The 13894-nt window shown below is 38.2% G+C and overlaps 1 protein-coding gene across 2 annotated transcripts in view; it reads right to left on the reverse strand.

Moving 5' to 3' along the window:
* VAV3 (vav guanine nucleotide exchange factor 3) overlaps positions 1–13894 on the reverse strand; it is a 199511-nt gene that overhangs the window by 67719 nt on the left and 117898 nt on the right. For both annotated transcript variants that reach the window (XM_063426085.1, XM_063426084.1), the window contains exons 15-18: positions 13090–13199; positions 2618–2719; positions 1772–1863; positions 587–609 (exon numbers count right to left, since the gene is read on the reverse strand). In XM_063426085.1, coding sequence (XP_063282155.1) covers positions 587–609; positions 1772–1863; positions 2618–2719; positions 13090–13199 — 327 coding nt within the window. The remainder of the gene's footprint in view (positions 1–586; positions 610–1771; positions 1864–2617; positions 2720–13089; positions 13200–13894) is intronic.

The raw sequence follows: 13894 nt of genomic DNA on the forward strand, positions 1-13894 counted from the left end.
ATCAAATACATATAAAACAAGAAGTGCAAGTGCAGACAGACACACAGACAAACTCATGGGAGATTAAACATTTTCCAAAATCCCTTGAAAACCATGTAGTTGTCACACTTTGTCCTGAAAGTGCACAAAACATGCATGTTGCATTCTGCATGCTTTCTGGAGCACAGATTTATAATATGAGCATTAGTAGTTATATAGTAGAATTATTTTGAACATCAATTAGTAATAATTAGTGACAATAAATGCTGTACTCCGCAGCGGTCTGTCGGTCATCCCACCTGCTGCATACACAATCAAACTATATTGAGAAGTGTGAAAGATTGACAGTGGTAATAAACTCAAATAAGTAAGGTTGCACTCCCCTGAGTGACACCTTTTTTCACAGGTATCAAACTGAGAGCAGTAAAATCCCTTACTGCACACTTATAGATAATATTGTATGGAATATGCATTTTAACACACATTACTGCCTACACTGCATTGTACCATTATACCAATATTTATGTAATAATTTAATACAGTGTATACAATACTTTATCATTCTGTGGGTAACAAGGGTTTTAAAGTCAAATTAGATGGTACTTACCCCTAACTTGGCATTGGCAGAATCTGAAAGAAAGTTGGAGATCGGCATTATAGGTGGTAATTTAGGGTGTGTGTACACACTGCATACTACTGTGACTGCTCTGGGTGTAGTGATCTGTAACATGATCACAGGCCAACTCCTGGCTGCCTGCCACGTGCATCCTACTGCAATATGCACTCTTCTCTGCAAGTTACCAAAACACTCTGACAGCTACTCATTACACCTATCACGCAAACTGAAACAGTAACAGATCCTCTGCATCGCTATGAGAGGCAGTATCAATTACCAAAATACAGTATGCATCAACAAAACTATGGAGAGAGGGAGAGAGGGAGAGAGAGAGGGAGAGGGGGAGAGTGTTTCACCTAATGCATAGGACTATATGGTGGCTATCTGAATGTTAAGACTTTTTTTTTCTGTCAGATATTAAACTTATAGACCACCAAGAGCTGAGGGGCCAAGCTTGGAAACCCCTTATATGGAGAGATGGAGATTACAATAAAAAGGGTACGTGTGCTTTATACATGCTAGAGATATGCACCAACGTAATGTTCGGTCCTTTTCGTTATTTTCTTTTAGTTAGAAAAATATTGGGGGCAGATCACCGCCCATGCCCTGTTTTGTAAATTAAGGCATGGGGGGGGGGGTTATGTTTATTACAGCAAACAGCCATTAATGCCCCCACTGACGATGCTGCAAGTGGGGGCATGTATGCTAAACAGTGAGCAGTCAGTGAGTTGGTGAGTCATTCTGCCAATAGTGGATTTGTACTCTAAATGTTGGGTCATTTTATCATCCTTAAATATGAATGCAGATGTTTAATACATACATAACTAAACATCTAGCATAGATATCCGCATGTTCAATTCACACTAGTAGTCTGAGGGCACAGAAGGGAAAGAGTTACTTTGCACTGTGGCCATCCGTGTGGCAGCGAGGGTGTCTATCTGAATGTCTTTGTAGCTATTCTCAGCAATAACTGTCTCCCCAGCCGCTCTTATAATAATTGAAGAGGTCCTGAGTCCCCATGAATCTCACATGGAGCTCTAATTGTGTTTATAAATGGCACTTTTAAGAGTATATGTGCTCCAATAAAAACACGTTACACTTGGAATAAACCTTAATTATTCCTGCATTGTTTTATGATCTCATTAAAATGCTAGCATTGCTATAAATATCACATACCTCCGCGCCCACATGTTTCCACTCTGCCTAGGCACTCTTTGTGGGCTCCAGTACCACACTTCGGACACAGGTAACCTTGGAAGAAAGTCCCCCTGCCAAGACAATGCACAAACCAGGTTATAAAGAGGCTCAGATATAACGGACGCCTCTACTGAGAAGGCACCCACCAGCTCAGACTATAGACAAAAATGGTCAATTCTCTTTTCTTTCTCTACTGTCATCCGGACATGAGGACAGATATAGAAAATGGATTAGAAAAACAAATGAGATATATGGAAAATAAAACAGATAAATAAATACTTAAACAGGGAGATAATGGACATCCAATAGAAAAGATTAATGAAGATGATCTACAGATATGTATATATAGTTATTTCCTGTTACTTAGAAGAAATTCAAATATCGTTGAGTGCTGATAATGAATATGATTTGTAGTGCGAATATATTTAAACGTTTTTATGGCAGAGATGGTAAATCAAGGTTATCTAGATATTTATTCATGACCTGGATCACTGATCTCTAAATGCACAAACACCGCCATCCAAACAATCAGCTCCAGTGTAAAGAAGATCATTTGTGAACAAATCACATTTATAGAATTACCAGTGTACCAGCAGGGAATTTATGTGTACCATTTAGACATTGTGCCTCTCTTGTTTTAGGGGAATGATAGGCAGGAAATATTTAATGCCATGTAAATATGCTCAATTTCCTTTTTAATTTTACCATAGATTCATCTATTTATGAGCACCCCCCTTAAAAGAAACCAAAACCAAAAACACTTGACAATACAAATGTTAACAAGGTGAAATTGTTTTATTTTGTCTGCTTCATTAACGGAGTTACCTGAGAAGCATCTGACAAACACGGCAGGACGTAACGCGATCAAACGTGTTCATTTTGAACTCGTGACAATTTGCCGTTGCATCCACTGGGCGAATATTGGAGCTTCAGGGAGAAAGAGAACACAGATCAATAAATAGAAATCAATAACCATCGCTAAACAGTTATTGCTCTTTTGCAGATGAAGGGTTATAGACAGAAATTTGCAATCACTGATACTTTGAAAATGCTATAATCATTCTGAAAATGTCAATTGTATTCTTAAACTAACATTATAGTTCAACAAAGTCCCCCCTTACATGTAATCCAGAATCTAAAATAGTGCTTTTTTCTTTGCCCGCATCAGGACATCTTCATGTAAAATTATGATTTGAAAACACTGGTTCAAAAAGTGCCACTAGGGAGAGGGACACAATAGCGTTTGGAATACAGCTTTTACAGACATTGTGTTTCTTTAAAGCTACATATGAGCCTATTCATCAGCCAATGTACAGCAGGATGGAGGAATATGTTAATGTGTTATTACCAACGCTACTAAACATGATGCAGTCGGAGCATGTTAGAATGTCTTGGGTTTGATATATTAAAAGGGGGCAGAGACAAAAAATAAAGAATGTTTTTATTGAGAAATTCACTGGTAGCTGTAAATAAGCAAATTATTATATATATATATATATATATATATATATATATATATATATATATATTCATATTAGTATTTACATAACTAAAACATGCTCTGCAGTGCTTTACATTAATGCATTGGGGATATAAGACAACAAGTATTGACATACAAAGTAGTTTTGACAGAAAGAAGGAGTGAAGAGAGCCCTGCTCAAACGAGCTCACAATATAAGAGAAAGAAGTATCAAGGGAAAGAGAAGATGATGGATATGATGCCTGTGTTTAGTTAAATGTGTCAGAGCAGTAAATATAGGTCATGTTGAATGAAAGGAGAGAGAGAGTTTAGTGGACTGTGAAAGCACAGGTTATGGTTGTGGGATGGGAGGGCTGTTATGATGAGAGAAGTTACCCAGGGAGATGGTAAGCTTTCCTAAATAGTTGTGTTTAGGGATTTCTTAAAGGAGTGGAAGCAAGAAGAAAGTCTTCTAAAATGGGGTAGAACATTCCATTGAAAAGGTGTAGCCCTTGAGAAGTCCTGTAGACAAGACTTTGCAGAGGTGGATTGAACAGAGGACAAGCGATATATTTATTTTCTGGTTAGAGAGGAAATGTAACAGGGGATAGAGTATGGACTTTGTATGTTAATGTCAGCAGTTTGTCAGTGTTTACCATGGCTTCCCATTTCAGAGGGCTGGTGAGATAGATAAGCCCCAGCAGTAGCATTCCTAACAATCATAGTTTGATTTATTAATTCATTAAAATAATGTATAAAAATTGGGATAGCTTCTTAAACATTCCTAGACTAGTAAAAGCTGAAATCTGCTTGGTAGACATAAACAAAAGAAATTGCGTACAGGTCACAGTGGAACGCTGAGTGGACCCTTTACGGCTGCTTAATGATTTAATAAAGAAAGTGATTGTAATGAGTGAAAGGGGTACATATCTCCTTTGTTGCACTTGTCAATGAACATGTCCCCAGGAAGAATTCTGCCCTTTGAGTATATTATCGCATCATTATGAACTGGTGGAATGTGAAGTGGAAGCATTAGTCATACACAGCAAAATACTAATTTACAAAAATAACAATCCCATAACATTGTGTTATTTTTCATTTATATAAGGTATTTTCATTGTTTGGTTTTGTCCAAGGCGGTCATGTAGTACGTTCATCATTTCATTAATCTTAGTTGATGAATAGTTGGGGGCATGGCTTAGGGTAGATCATTATGAGAATTTATTTTTGTGCCTTCACGATCCATCGATAACTATGTTCGTACACGTATCTGTTAATCAAAAGAACCAACATATTTTATTTACTGAAACCAATCTTTTTTCGGATAAGCTTTTAAATAGATCCAAGATCACAATAAGGATATCTGAATAAATGGTCTACATAAAAAAAACAGAAAAATACTTTATTATGAATATACAATAAACCTAACTAATCACTTAAACACCCAGATGTGTGAATCCCAGAGGGGAGCTATAAAAGCTCAGAAAGTCAGAATACCATATTGAGCAAACCAGCATAAAATTGCCTGAGGTAGGATGAGAAATAATGCAGGTGGCTAATCCTATATAAAAAATGGATATCGCACCACCAAATATAAACAATTCCTCTTATACCTCTAAAGAGACCGCTGTGGTTGCAGAGTATCTACATAATTACAAATAGTTGCAATATATTCTAATTGGTGGAGCTCACCCAGTGTTAAACTACAGTAGCGCTCATACAAAGATTGTAAAGAGAGGAGACACTAAAATATGTATGAAAACACTGGACTTGGTGCAGGTCCACCTAGCATAAAGTAGCTAAGAGTGCTAACTGGTACTAGATAGAGAGATACCCAAGTAAATTTCCTCCCTATAAATCGTTGACAAGGCTACTAAGTCTGAAAATGCCTCACGGATAATCTATCCTTCAATAGCATTCTTGCAATCAGACCATGGAGTCAGACAATATAACTAAGTGAATCAGCCACTGAGTCTGAACGCCCCCTAGTCGGTAAACGGCTGCAACATTAAAGCTCCTATTAAAAAACTGACAAACCCCCTGTTACAAATCGCTATTTGTAACTGGCCCTTTAAATGGAAAATTGCCCTGCTTCCCTGAATTGTGGAGAAGCCTATTTGCCAGCCTCCTTCCTCATGACTATGGCCCCTGGAAGATTGTGCCCCTGAAAACGTATTAACTTTTATTGGGTGTGTATGGCCCTTTAAGAACCGTCTGGGGACATATTGTGACTTTGCTGAACAATATCCCTTTAAGACTATGTCCCCAGACCTGTAAAATAACTTGCCCCTGGCTCTCTCCCCCACTTGGTTCAGTAAATAGGGCTTACTGAACCAAGTATTACACAGGCGGACCACCCAGAAGTTAAAGTGTGCAGGCCTCCCAGGCTGTGAGGTTACTGCAGGTTAATTGCACGTGGCGGCGGCCATCTTTGTTCAGTCGAACGCGGTCAGCGGTGTATGCTAAAGATTCTGTGGAACTGAAATCGGCTACACATTTTACCGAACACCGCTGACCCTTACCTTCTCCTACACTTCGTTTTATAACTCCAGAGACTAAGTCCCGTTCGAAATGGGACTTAGTCGATTTTCGGCATGAAATTGACCGGCCGCACAGCCCAAATCTATGGAACTGTTTTGGGCAGGAAATTGTGCTTGCGGTCGGTCATAAAGGGACCTCCAGCTAACTTTTGATCCGCTGGGGGGATTTGGCTGATTTTTGGAAGTGTTTATGTTTGAAGTGTGCTGAGTCTGAATATGTAATTTTTATGGAGATTGAATGTATAGTTTTAAAGCTACAGTGTATGTGTGAAAACTGTATTTTTACTGTATGCTATAATTATGTTATGTGTTTATCTGAGGGGAGGAGACGTGGGGGTGGTACCATGTATGTGATTGGTTAATTTCATCCTCCCCCTGGGAGTGTCCTGTATGTACCTTTTTGTAATAAAAAGCAGGCTGGGTGTCCCAGTCCTCAGTTCTTCTTGACCCTTCAAAACGTAGCCTTGTCTCGTTATTGGAGGGAATTGCTGTATCACACTGGGGATTGCTATGCTCTGCATATTCCCCTGAGCTTAATCACTTAGCTCTTTTAAGAGCTTGTTCCGGATACGCTCTCCTGGAGGAGAGGTCTTCCCCCCACGGTCCTGAATGCTGGAGGTTCATTCCAGGGTGGAAGGAAGACGGCGCGGCTCCAGTTAAGCTACGGCGGTTGTGGTGTCGTCTGCAGTGCTTGGAGTCCTCTGTAAGCGCTAGGAGCATCCATCAACGGAGGGTACTCGGTCGGAGTACACGGAGCTCCGTTACACCCCCCATAATCAGTGAACTGTGCTAAACAAAAAACGTGCAGAGTGAAAAAAGTGACATATCGCCTAACGCGTTTCGGCGCTACTAAAGCGCCTTTATCAAAGTAGCGCCAAAACGCGTTAGGCGATATGTCACTTTTTTCACTCTGCACGTTTTTTGTTTAGCACAGCTCACTGATTATGGGGGGCTTGTCAGTTTTTTAATAGGAGCTTTAATGTTGCAGCCGTTTACCGACTAGGGGGCGTTCAGACTCAGTGGCTGATTCACTTAGTTATATTGTCTGACTCCATGGTCTGATTGCAAGAATGCTATTGAAGGATAGATTATCCGTGAGGCATTTTCAGACTTAGTAGCCTTGTCAACGATTTATAGGGAGGAAATTTACTTGGGTATCTCTCTATCTAGTACCAGTTAGCACTCTTAGCTACTTTATGCTAGGTGGACCTGCACCAAGTCCAGTGTTTTCATACATATTTTAGTGTCTCCTCTCTTTACAATCTTTGTATGAGCGCTACTGTAGTTTAACACTGGGTGAGCTCCACCAATTAGAATATATTGCAACTATTTGTAATTATGTAGATACTCTGCAACCACAGCGGTCTCTTTAGAGGTATAAGAGGAATTGTTTATATTTGGTGGTGCGATATCCATTTTTTATATAGGATTAGCCACCTGCATTATTTCTCATCCTACCTCAGGCAATTTTATGCTGGTTTGCTCAATATGGTATTCTGACTTTCTGAGCTTTTATAGCTCCCCTCTGGGATTCACATACCTGGGTGTTTTTTTAAGCGATTAGTTAGGTTTATTGTATATTCATAATAAAGTATTTTTTACTTTTCATTTTTCTGTTTTTTCATGTAGACCATTTATTCAGATATCCTTATTGTGATCTTGGATCTACTAGTGAGAATCCTCGATCATTTGTTTTCTTCTTTTTTAAGTTTAACCAGGGTTACTCCCTTTTTGGATATCTGGTAGACGCTCACACAGCTACCCTAGTAGGGAGTTTGTGTGTTTTTGTTTTTTTAAGCTTTTAAATATAATCACAAACTAGACTTTTACAGCTCCTGTAAAGAAAGAAAGAAGACTGGTCAAAAGTGTGGGATATGGATTGATCTGCTCTCAATAAAAAAAATAAAAGTATAATTTGGTGCTCTGTGTTCTTTGGAAATCTCTGTTACATACTTGTGAAACAATAAAAACAATGCATTTAGCATGCACTGAATAGTAGTAGTGGGATATTCACCATCCTTAGTTTTTTTTAAAATAGTGATTGGATGAGAGCATGAATTTTTAGAAAAGCCGCATTATGCTGGGTTATTACATGTCAATTCCCCAATCAGTTGGAGTTGGTTTGCTAATCTGTGCAGCCCGAAAATTGCTTTCAGTTGCGGAAATGCCATTGCATAACTGGAAAGGAAGGGAAAAAAGGAGAATCTATATTCTACTAATTTAATGTCCACGTGCTTCCTCTCTCTACCATCATTTTCATGGAGGTTCCACCTGCAAGATGAAGCCAACCTTGTCCACAGCTGGGATAGCAAACGGCTTTACATAGATACCATCGGAGACTCGGTTTTTCTAGACTGCGTATTTGAAGATAGTGCTATCAAAATTGCCACTGTATCACAAAAACTGAATCATTACAAATACCAATGATAATTACACTTGTTGTTACACCATAGGTAGAATAGCATAGCTTTACGTAGCAAGCATAGTAGCACTTGGCAACTATGATTTTAAGCAATGCTCTGTCAACGGTAGTGCATAAGAGGGCATGTCATCACCATGTGAGTGGACAACCCTCATATGAACATGTGCAGAGCATTGCCGAACTGCTATCACCTCCCAAATTATACACACACACCTGCTGCACTTCATGGGGATTTTTCGTTGTAGTCTCAGGACAATGGCAATAGAATTCAAAACTTTGACTACCTCGATGAGCAATTAGAGTTGCCAGCTATATATTATCTAATACATGAGAACATGTGGACTGACTTCAGCCTGTAGTATCTTAACAGACAGAAGAACATGAACAAGAAAGAATAACCCCCGATTCTACCAACTGTTAGCCTCTACAGTATCTTGTTTCTGTACCAAAAAATGGTCGATGTTGTCAAACAACTTCTGATTTACATGAAGTCTGAAAAATCAGCTCCTCATACATGCATTATGGGCAAGCATACTGCATGCCAGCTCTCTGGGCAAGCATAACAAGCTTAGAGAGAGTCGTAATTTCATACCATACCAAGTATGCCATCTCCTGCTATCCTCCTATAACCCCAATCAGAATTCCATCTATTTTTCTGGAACAAAAATAGAAAATGGAATAGAAATCTGAGGATCTGCATTTGGTCCAATTCATCTACAGACCCTGGCAGACACTTTTTATCTGACTGCAGTACTGGTGTAAAATTCATTTCACGTCTTCTCAAAAAAAACACATTATTTTATTCATGAGATTTGTTGTTTTGTTGTTTTTTTTTGTTTGTTTTTTTGGACCAAATGCATTTATGTTGTAACCACAAAAAGAACACAATAGTTAGAATTTGTGTTACCCCTGGGGATCACAATATATTATAGAAATATCTATTTCTGGCTCCGAGATTACTGCATATTTCATTTCTTTTTTTATAGTACTGGCGGAGAAATTTCTATGAAGTTCTGTGAAAGATAAATTGGGGAAAAAGAAGTCATGTGTGAAGAAGATCTGTTGATATTAGAAATGAAAGGGTAAACCTGGAATTGTATTACCAATAGATGCGGTGAAAGCTACATTTGATAATTGTCGACGTATTAAAGGCTGACTGTGACACAATGCAAATCACACCTTTTTTAGTTCAGCAAAAATATCACTTATATCTTATGTTAAGCAGTCAAGTTCAAAACAAATCGCAATTACTCCATTACACTAATATATTTAGCAAAACTGAAAAAAACAAAAAACTAAATCACGTGTCCACGATAAGCAAAATCAGGCATACGCAACCTTTTGCACACCAGATGTTGTGGACTACACCACCCATAATGCTCTTCCAGCCATTATGAAGGCAAAGCATCAGGGGAATTGTAGTCCACAACATCTGGAGTGCTCAAGGTTGCCTGCCTTCCCCTGCCCCAAATGTTCAATTTGAACATGCTTAAAGGAACACACAAGAATATTAGTGTTGATTTTAAATAATACAAGTAATAACTCATGTCATCTTTTATTGCCATGCCACACATGCAACCTATTATTGTCACTACTGTGATATATTCCCGAAGCAGAAGATTTATCTTGAAAACATGTGATTAATGATGATGGCAAAGGATAAGCACAGTTTAAAATTAAGGATGACTTTGAATATTTTTGGATTGTGATAACTCTCACACTACCAGTACTGTAGTAGTGTAGTGCTGTACGGTTTTAGGATTTGACAATATGCCATGGGGTTCTGTGCCCTTTAAAGAGTGGACAGTATGCCATGGGGTTCTGTGCCCTTTAAAGAGTGGACAATATGGCATGGGGTTCTGTGCTGTTTAAAGAGTGGACAATATGGCATGGGGTTCTGTGTTGCTTAAAGAGTGGACAATATGCCACAAGCTTTCGTATGGTTTAAAAAGTAGACAATATGCCATAAGGTTCTGTGCTGTGTAAAGAATGCACAATATGCCAAAAGGTTCCGTGCTGTTTAAAGAGAATACAATATGCTAAGGGGTTCTGTACTGTTTTAGGATTTGACAATATGCCATGATGATCTGTGCTGTATAAGAAGGGACAATATGCCTTTCTTCTGCTGCTGTTTAAAAAGTGGACAGCATGCCATGGGGTTTAAAAAAAAAAGGTTTCATGCTGTTTAAAGAGTGGACAATATGCCATAAGGTTTCATGCTGTTTAAAGAGTGGACAATATGCCATAAGGTTCTGTGTTTAAAGAGTGGACAATATGCCATGAGGTTCCGTGTTGTTTAAAGAGTGGATAATATGCCATAAGGTTCCATGCTGTTTAAAGAGTGGACAATATGCCATAAGGTTCCATGCTGTTTAAAGAATGGACAATATGCCATAAGGTTCTGTGTTGTTTAAAGAGTGGACAATATGCCATAAGGTTCCATGCTGTTTAAAGAGTGGACAATATGCCATAAGGTCCAATGCTGTTTAAAGAGTGGACAATATGCCATGGGGTTCAGTGTTGTTTAAAGGGTGGACAATATGCCATAAGGTTCCATGCTGTTTAAAGAGTGGACAATATGCCATGAGGTTCCATGCTGTTTAAAGAGTGGACAATATGCCATGGGGTTCTGTGTTGTTTAAAGGGTGGACCATATTCTATGAGGTTCTGTAGGATTTTAAGAGTTGGCAATATGCTAAAGTTGTTTATACTGTAAGATAACAATTTAAGTAACAATCTGGGTAGCATAACATCTGTCTGGGAATGAAGTTCTTATAGTTCCAGAAGGTCCCTTGCGTCAGCTTATCTTTAGGGGTTAAACCATTGATGCACAGTTTAACCCTAAAGTACATTATCCAGCGCCCAATTGCTCTGCCCCATCTAAGCCAATTAGCAGCTCCCCATTCACTAAATGGCTTGAAAAAAAAGCATGTGTTTCTCAAGCTGTTTTGTGATTGGCTTAGAGCATCAGCTGAAGGTGTCAGCTAATCAGAAGTGCTTCGTCAGAGAAACAGTAGGCAGAGCGATCAGGCACTGAATGATGGACTTCGAGCTTAAACAGAAACAGAATAATCCACAATCGTGACCTCAAACCGTCCATGTTCGGAGTTCGGAAATTAGGCTGATCACTCCATTATGCCAAATTCAGACAAATTGCTGTTTGGCCCCAAATGAATCTTCAAGTCTATTCGTTAAACATATTTAATACCGACAGCCAGTAAATCATTGCGGCTAAAAATGTCATTGCACGGTCTTTATGTTTTGTATTCTACTTGTATGCGTTTCCACTGCAATTTCCTACTGTGGACATGGTAAAAAAGAGTGTGGGAGTCATTAATTTATAAATGTTTCATTAATACTCATTATGCTCTCACATTTAAAGCACCACTCAACTGGTAAACAATAAATAAATTAAAAAAGTACTCAATGTTTAGTAGATATACTCTGAATGAATACAGGCACATATTTTCCATACATGTATTTATTAGGGTTATAGCTTCTTATGAACTGCAGCCTTTGCAAGATCTTCCATTTTTCCCCTGAAGCGACTAACATTCTCTTCAAGTGGAAATAACCAATCACTGAGAAGTCTCTGAAACTATATCCCATATCAGTTTGTCTACTTTGGCTTTCAATTTGAAATTCACTTTGAATTTACTTTGAATTCCCAATCCCAGCATTCCTCACTTAGTGAATAGCCCTGTATGATTCTATACCCATGTTTTCCATAAAAAAAAAAAACGGTAGATGATAAAATGTATCATATTTTGTTACTTGTGTCATCTTGTAATTTATGAAGCAAATACATATAAATAAATATATCAAAAAATAAAAAGATATATAAATGAATGAATAAAATAAATAAAAATATCATATAAAAATCATATACAGTGTATTTTAAACTATTTCTGATTTCACAGTGGGTGATGTCATTGTTTAATACTACAATGTGTTATTCTATCCTTATCCAAACTCCCTGCCACAGTAAAATAATAATAAAAACAATACTAATACCACTATCATTCTGTATAGACACACAGCAGGTGACAGGGGATTTCTTCTTTCAAATAAGAAGGCTCATTATTGTTTATGTATTTTGGGGCAACATAGAGCTACCCTATCACCATGACTTTATTTTGGGGGCAGCAGAGAGTACGGTGCCAAAAAACAAAAGAGACAATTCATGGTGAAAAAAGCTGATTGCTGGCTGGGGTACAGTCACTAATGATTATAAAGAGCAAGTGAGAAGTGACCAATACAGGAAAAAAAGGAGAGGGAGGAAAAATAAATAAATCTATATTTATATAGTTATCAATTACGGTATATATTTAATAAATATAGATTTTTGTACTGCTCCTCCTGTTTTTCTCTCTATTGGTTACTTTTCTGTGATCCAAATGGTGTGAGAATGTTCCTAACAGGATACTGCAAAATATATACATAATATCATGTTATGTTAATATATTATTATATTAGGTACATATACTGCAGCATACGGATGCAAGTTCTTTTCTGCCCTTCTGACTGACTGTTTCTATATCCTGCTAAGCCGAATCGACATTCGCCCGGCCAAAAAGCCTCAATTACCTTCAGCTATTATTATTATATTATTATCTTATTTCTTTGCCATTAATCCATTCTAAAATGATCATGTATGCAAATGTACAGAAAAGGATTTCACCCACGCCCACCCCCAATTCTCAGGTTCCGTAAATATTTCCCTTTGAGAGCTGCTGATTTTAAACAAAACTCATACAGCTAAACCCATCTTGTTTAGGTCACATGATCCAAAAGGCACAGATTGTTGGTGCAGTGAGGGTTACTTACATATACACCTCTACATTACATATTCATACACATTGAATAGGATACTCACAGGGCCATCTCAAACTGTTCTAACAATTTTTTCTTCAGGTCTCTAGTTTTGCAGTAAAATTGAAAGCCGTTCTGTCCCTGCACGTGTGTGAGCAAAAAACCATACGACCACTGGGGGGGAAAAAAAAAGAAACATTAAAAAGCCTATTGCATACTGAAACCATTATTGTCATATACACATGCATCATGTCATGGATACAATATATTGGTCAGAATGTTAAGCAAAGACGTGGAAATTATAAAACAAAACATAATGTAAGGATTTATATTACTATGTTAACAATTAAAGTGACACTCTAAGCACCTGAACAACTTTAGCTTAGTGAAGCAGTTATGGTCATGCACCCGCAGTCTCACTGCTCAAGTCTCCCATTTAGGAGTTAAATCACTTCCTTTCTGTTTTTGCAGACCTAACCACGGCTCCCCTAACCGTGATTCATGCAGCCTCCATTACAAAAAAGGTTTTATTTTCAAATTATAGCACAGTGTGTTCACTTTAGAAATTATTGTCTCCTGCTCTGTTAATTGAACTTTTATCACACATGCACGCCTCTTGAAGACGCTTGTATTCTGCAGTGGCCCTAGCGGCCAGAAGAGCACTGGCCTGACACCGGAACCAGCTGGCACTGCCCTCTCAGGTAGAATTACACAATATACTTTCAGATGTCAATGATGTGGAACAACAACTCCCAGCACAAATTTGTATCCAGAAGCACAACGCTACTATAACACTTGTGCTTTTGGATACAGCATCCTCTACATCCCTAAAGGATGAGGTCCCCTAGGTGGAATTTCTCACTTTCTCT

Source organism: Pelobates fuscus, chromosome 7 (assembly GCF_036172605.1).
Source record: "Pelobates fuscus isolate aPelFus1 chromosome 7, aPelFus1.pri, whole genome shotgun sequence".
NCBI classification, from domain to species: Eukaryota; Metazoa; Chordata; class Amphibia; order Anura; family Pelobatidae; genus Pelobates; species Pelobates fuscus.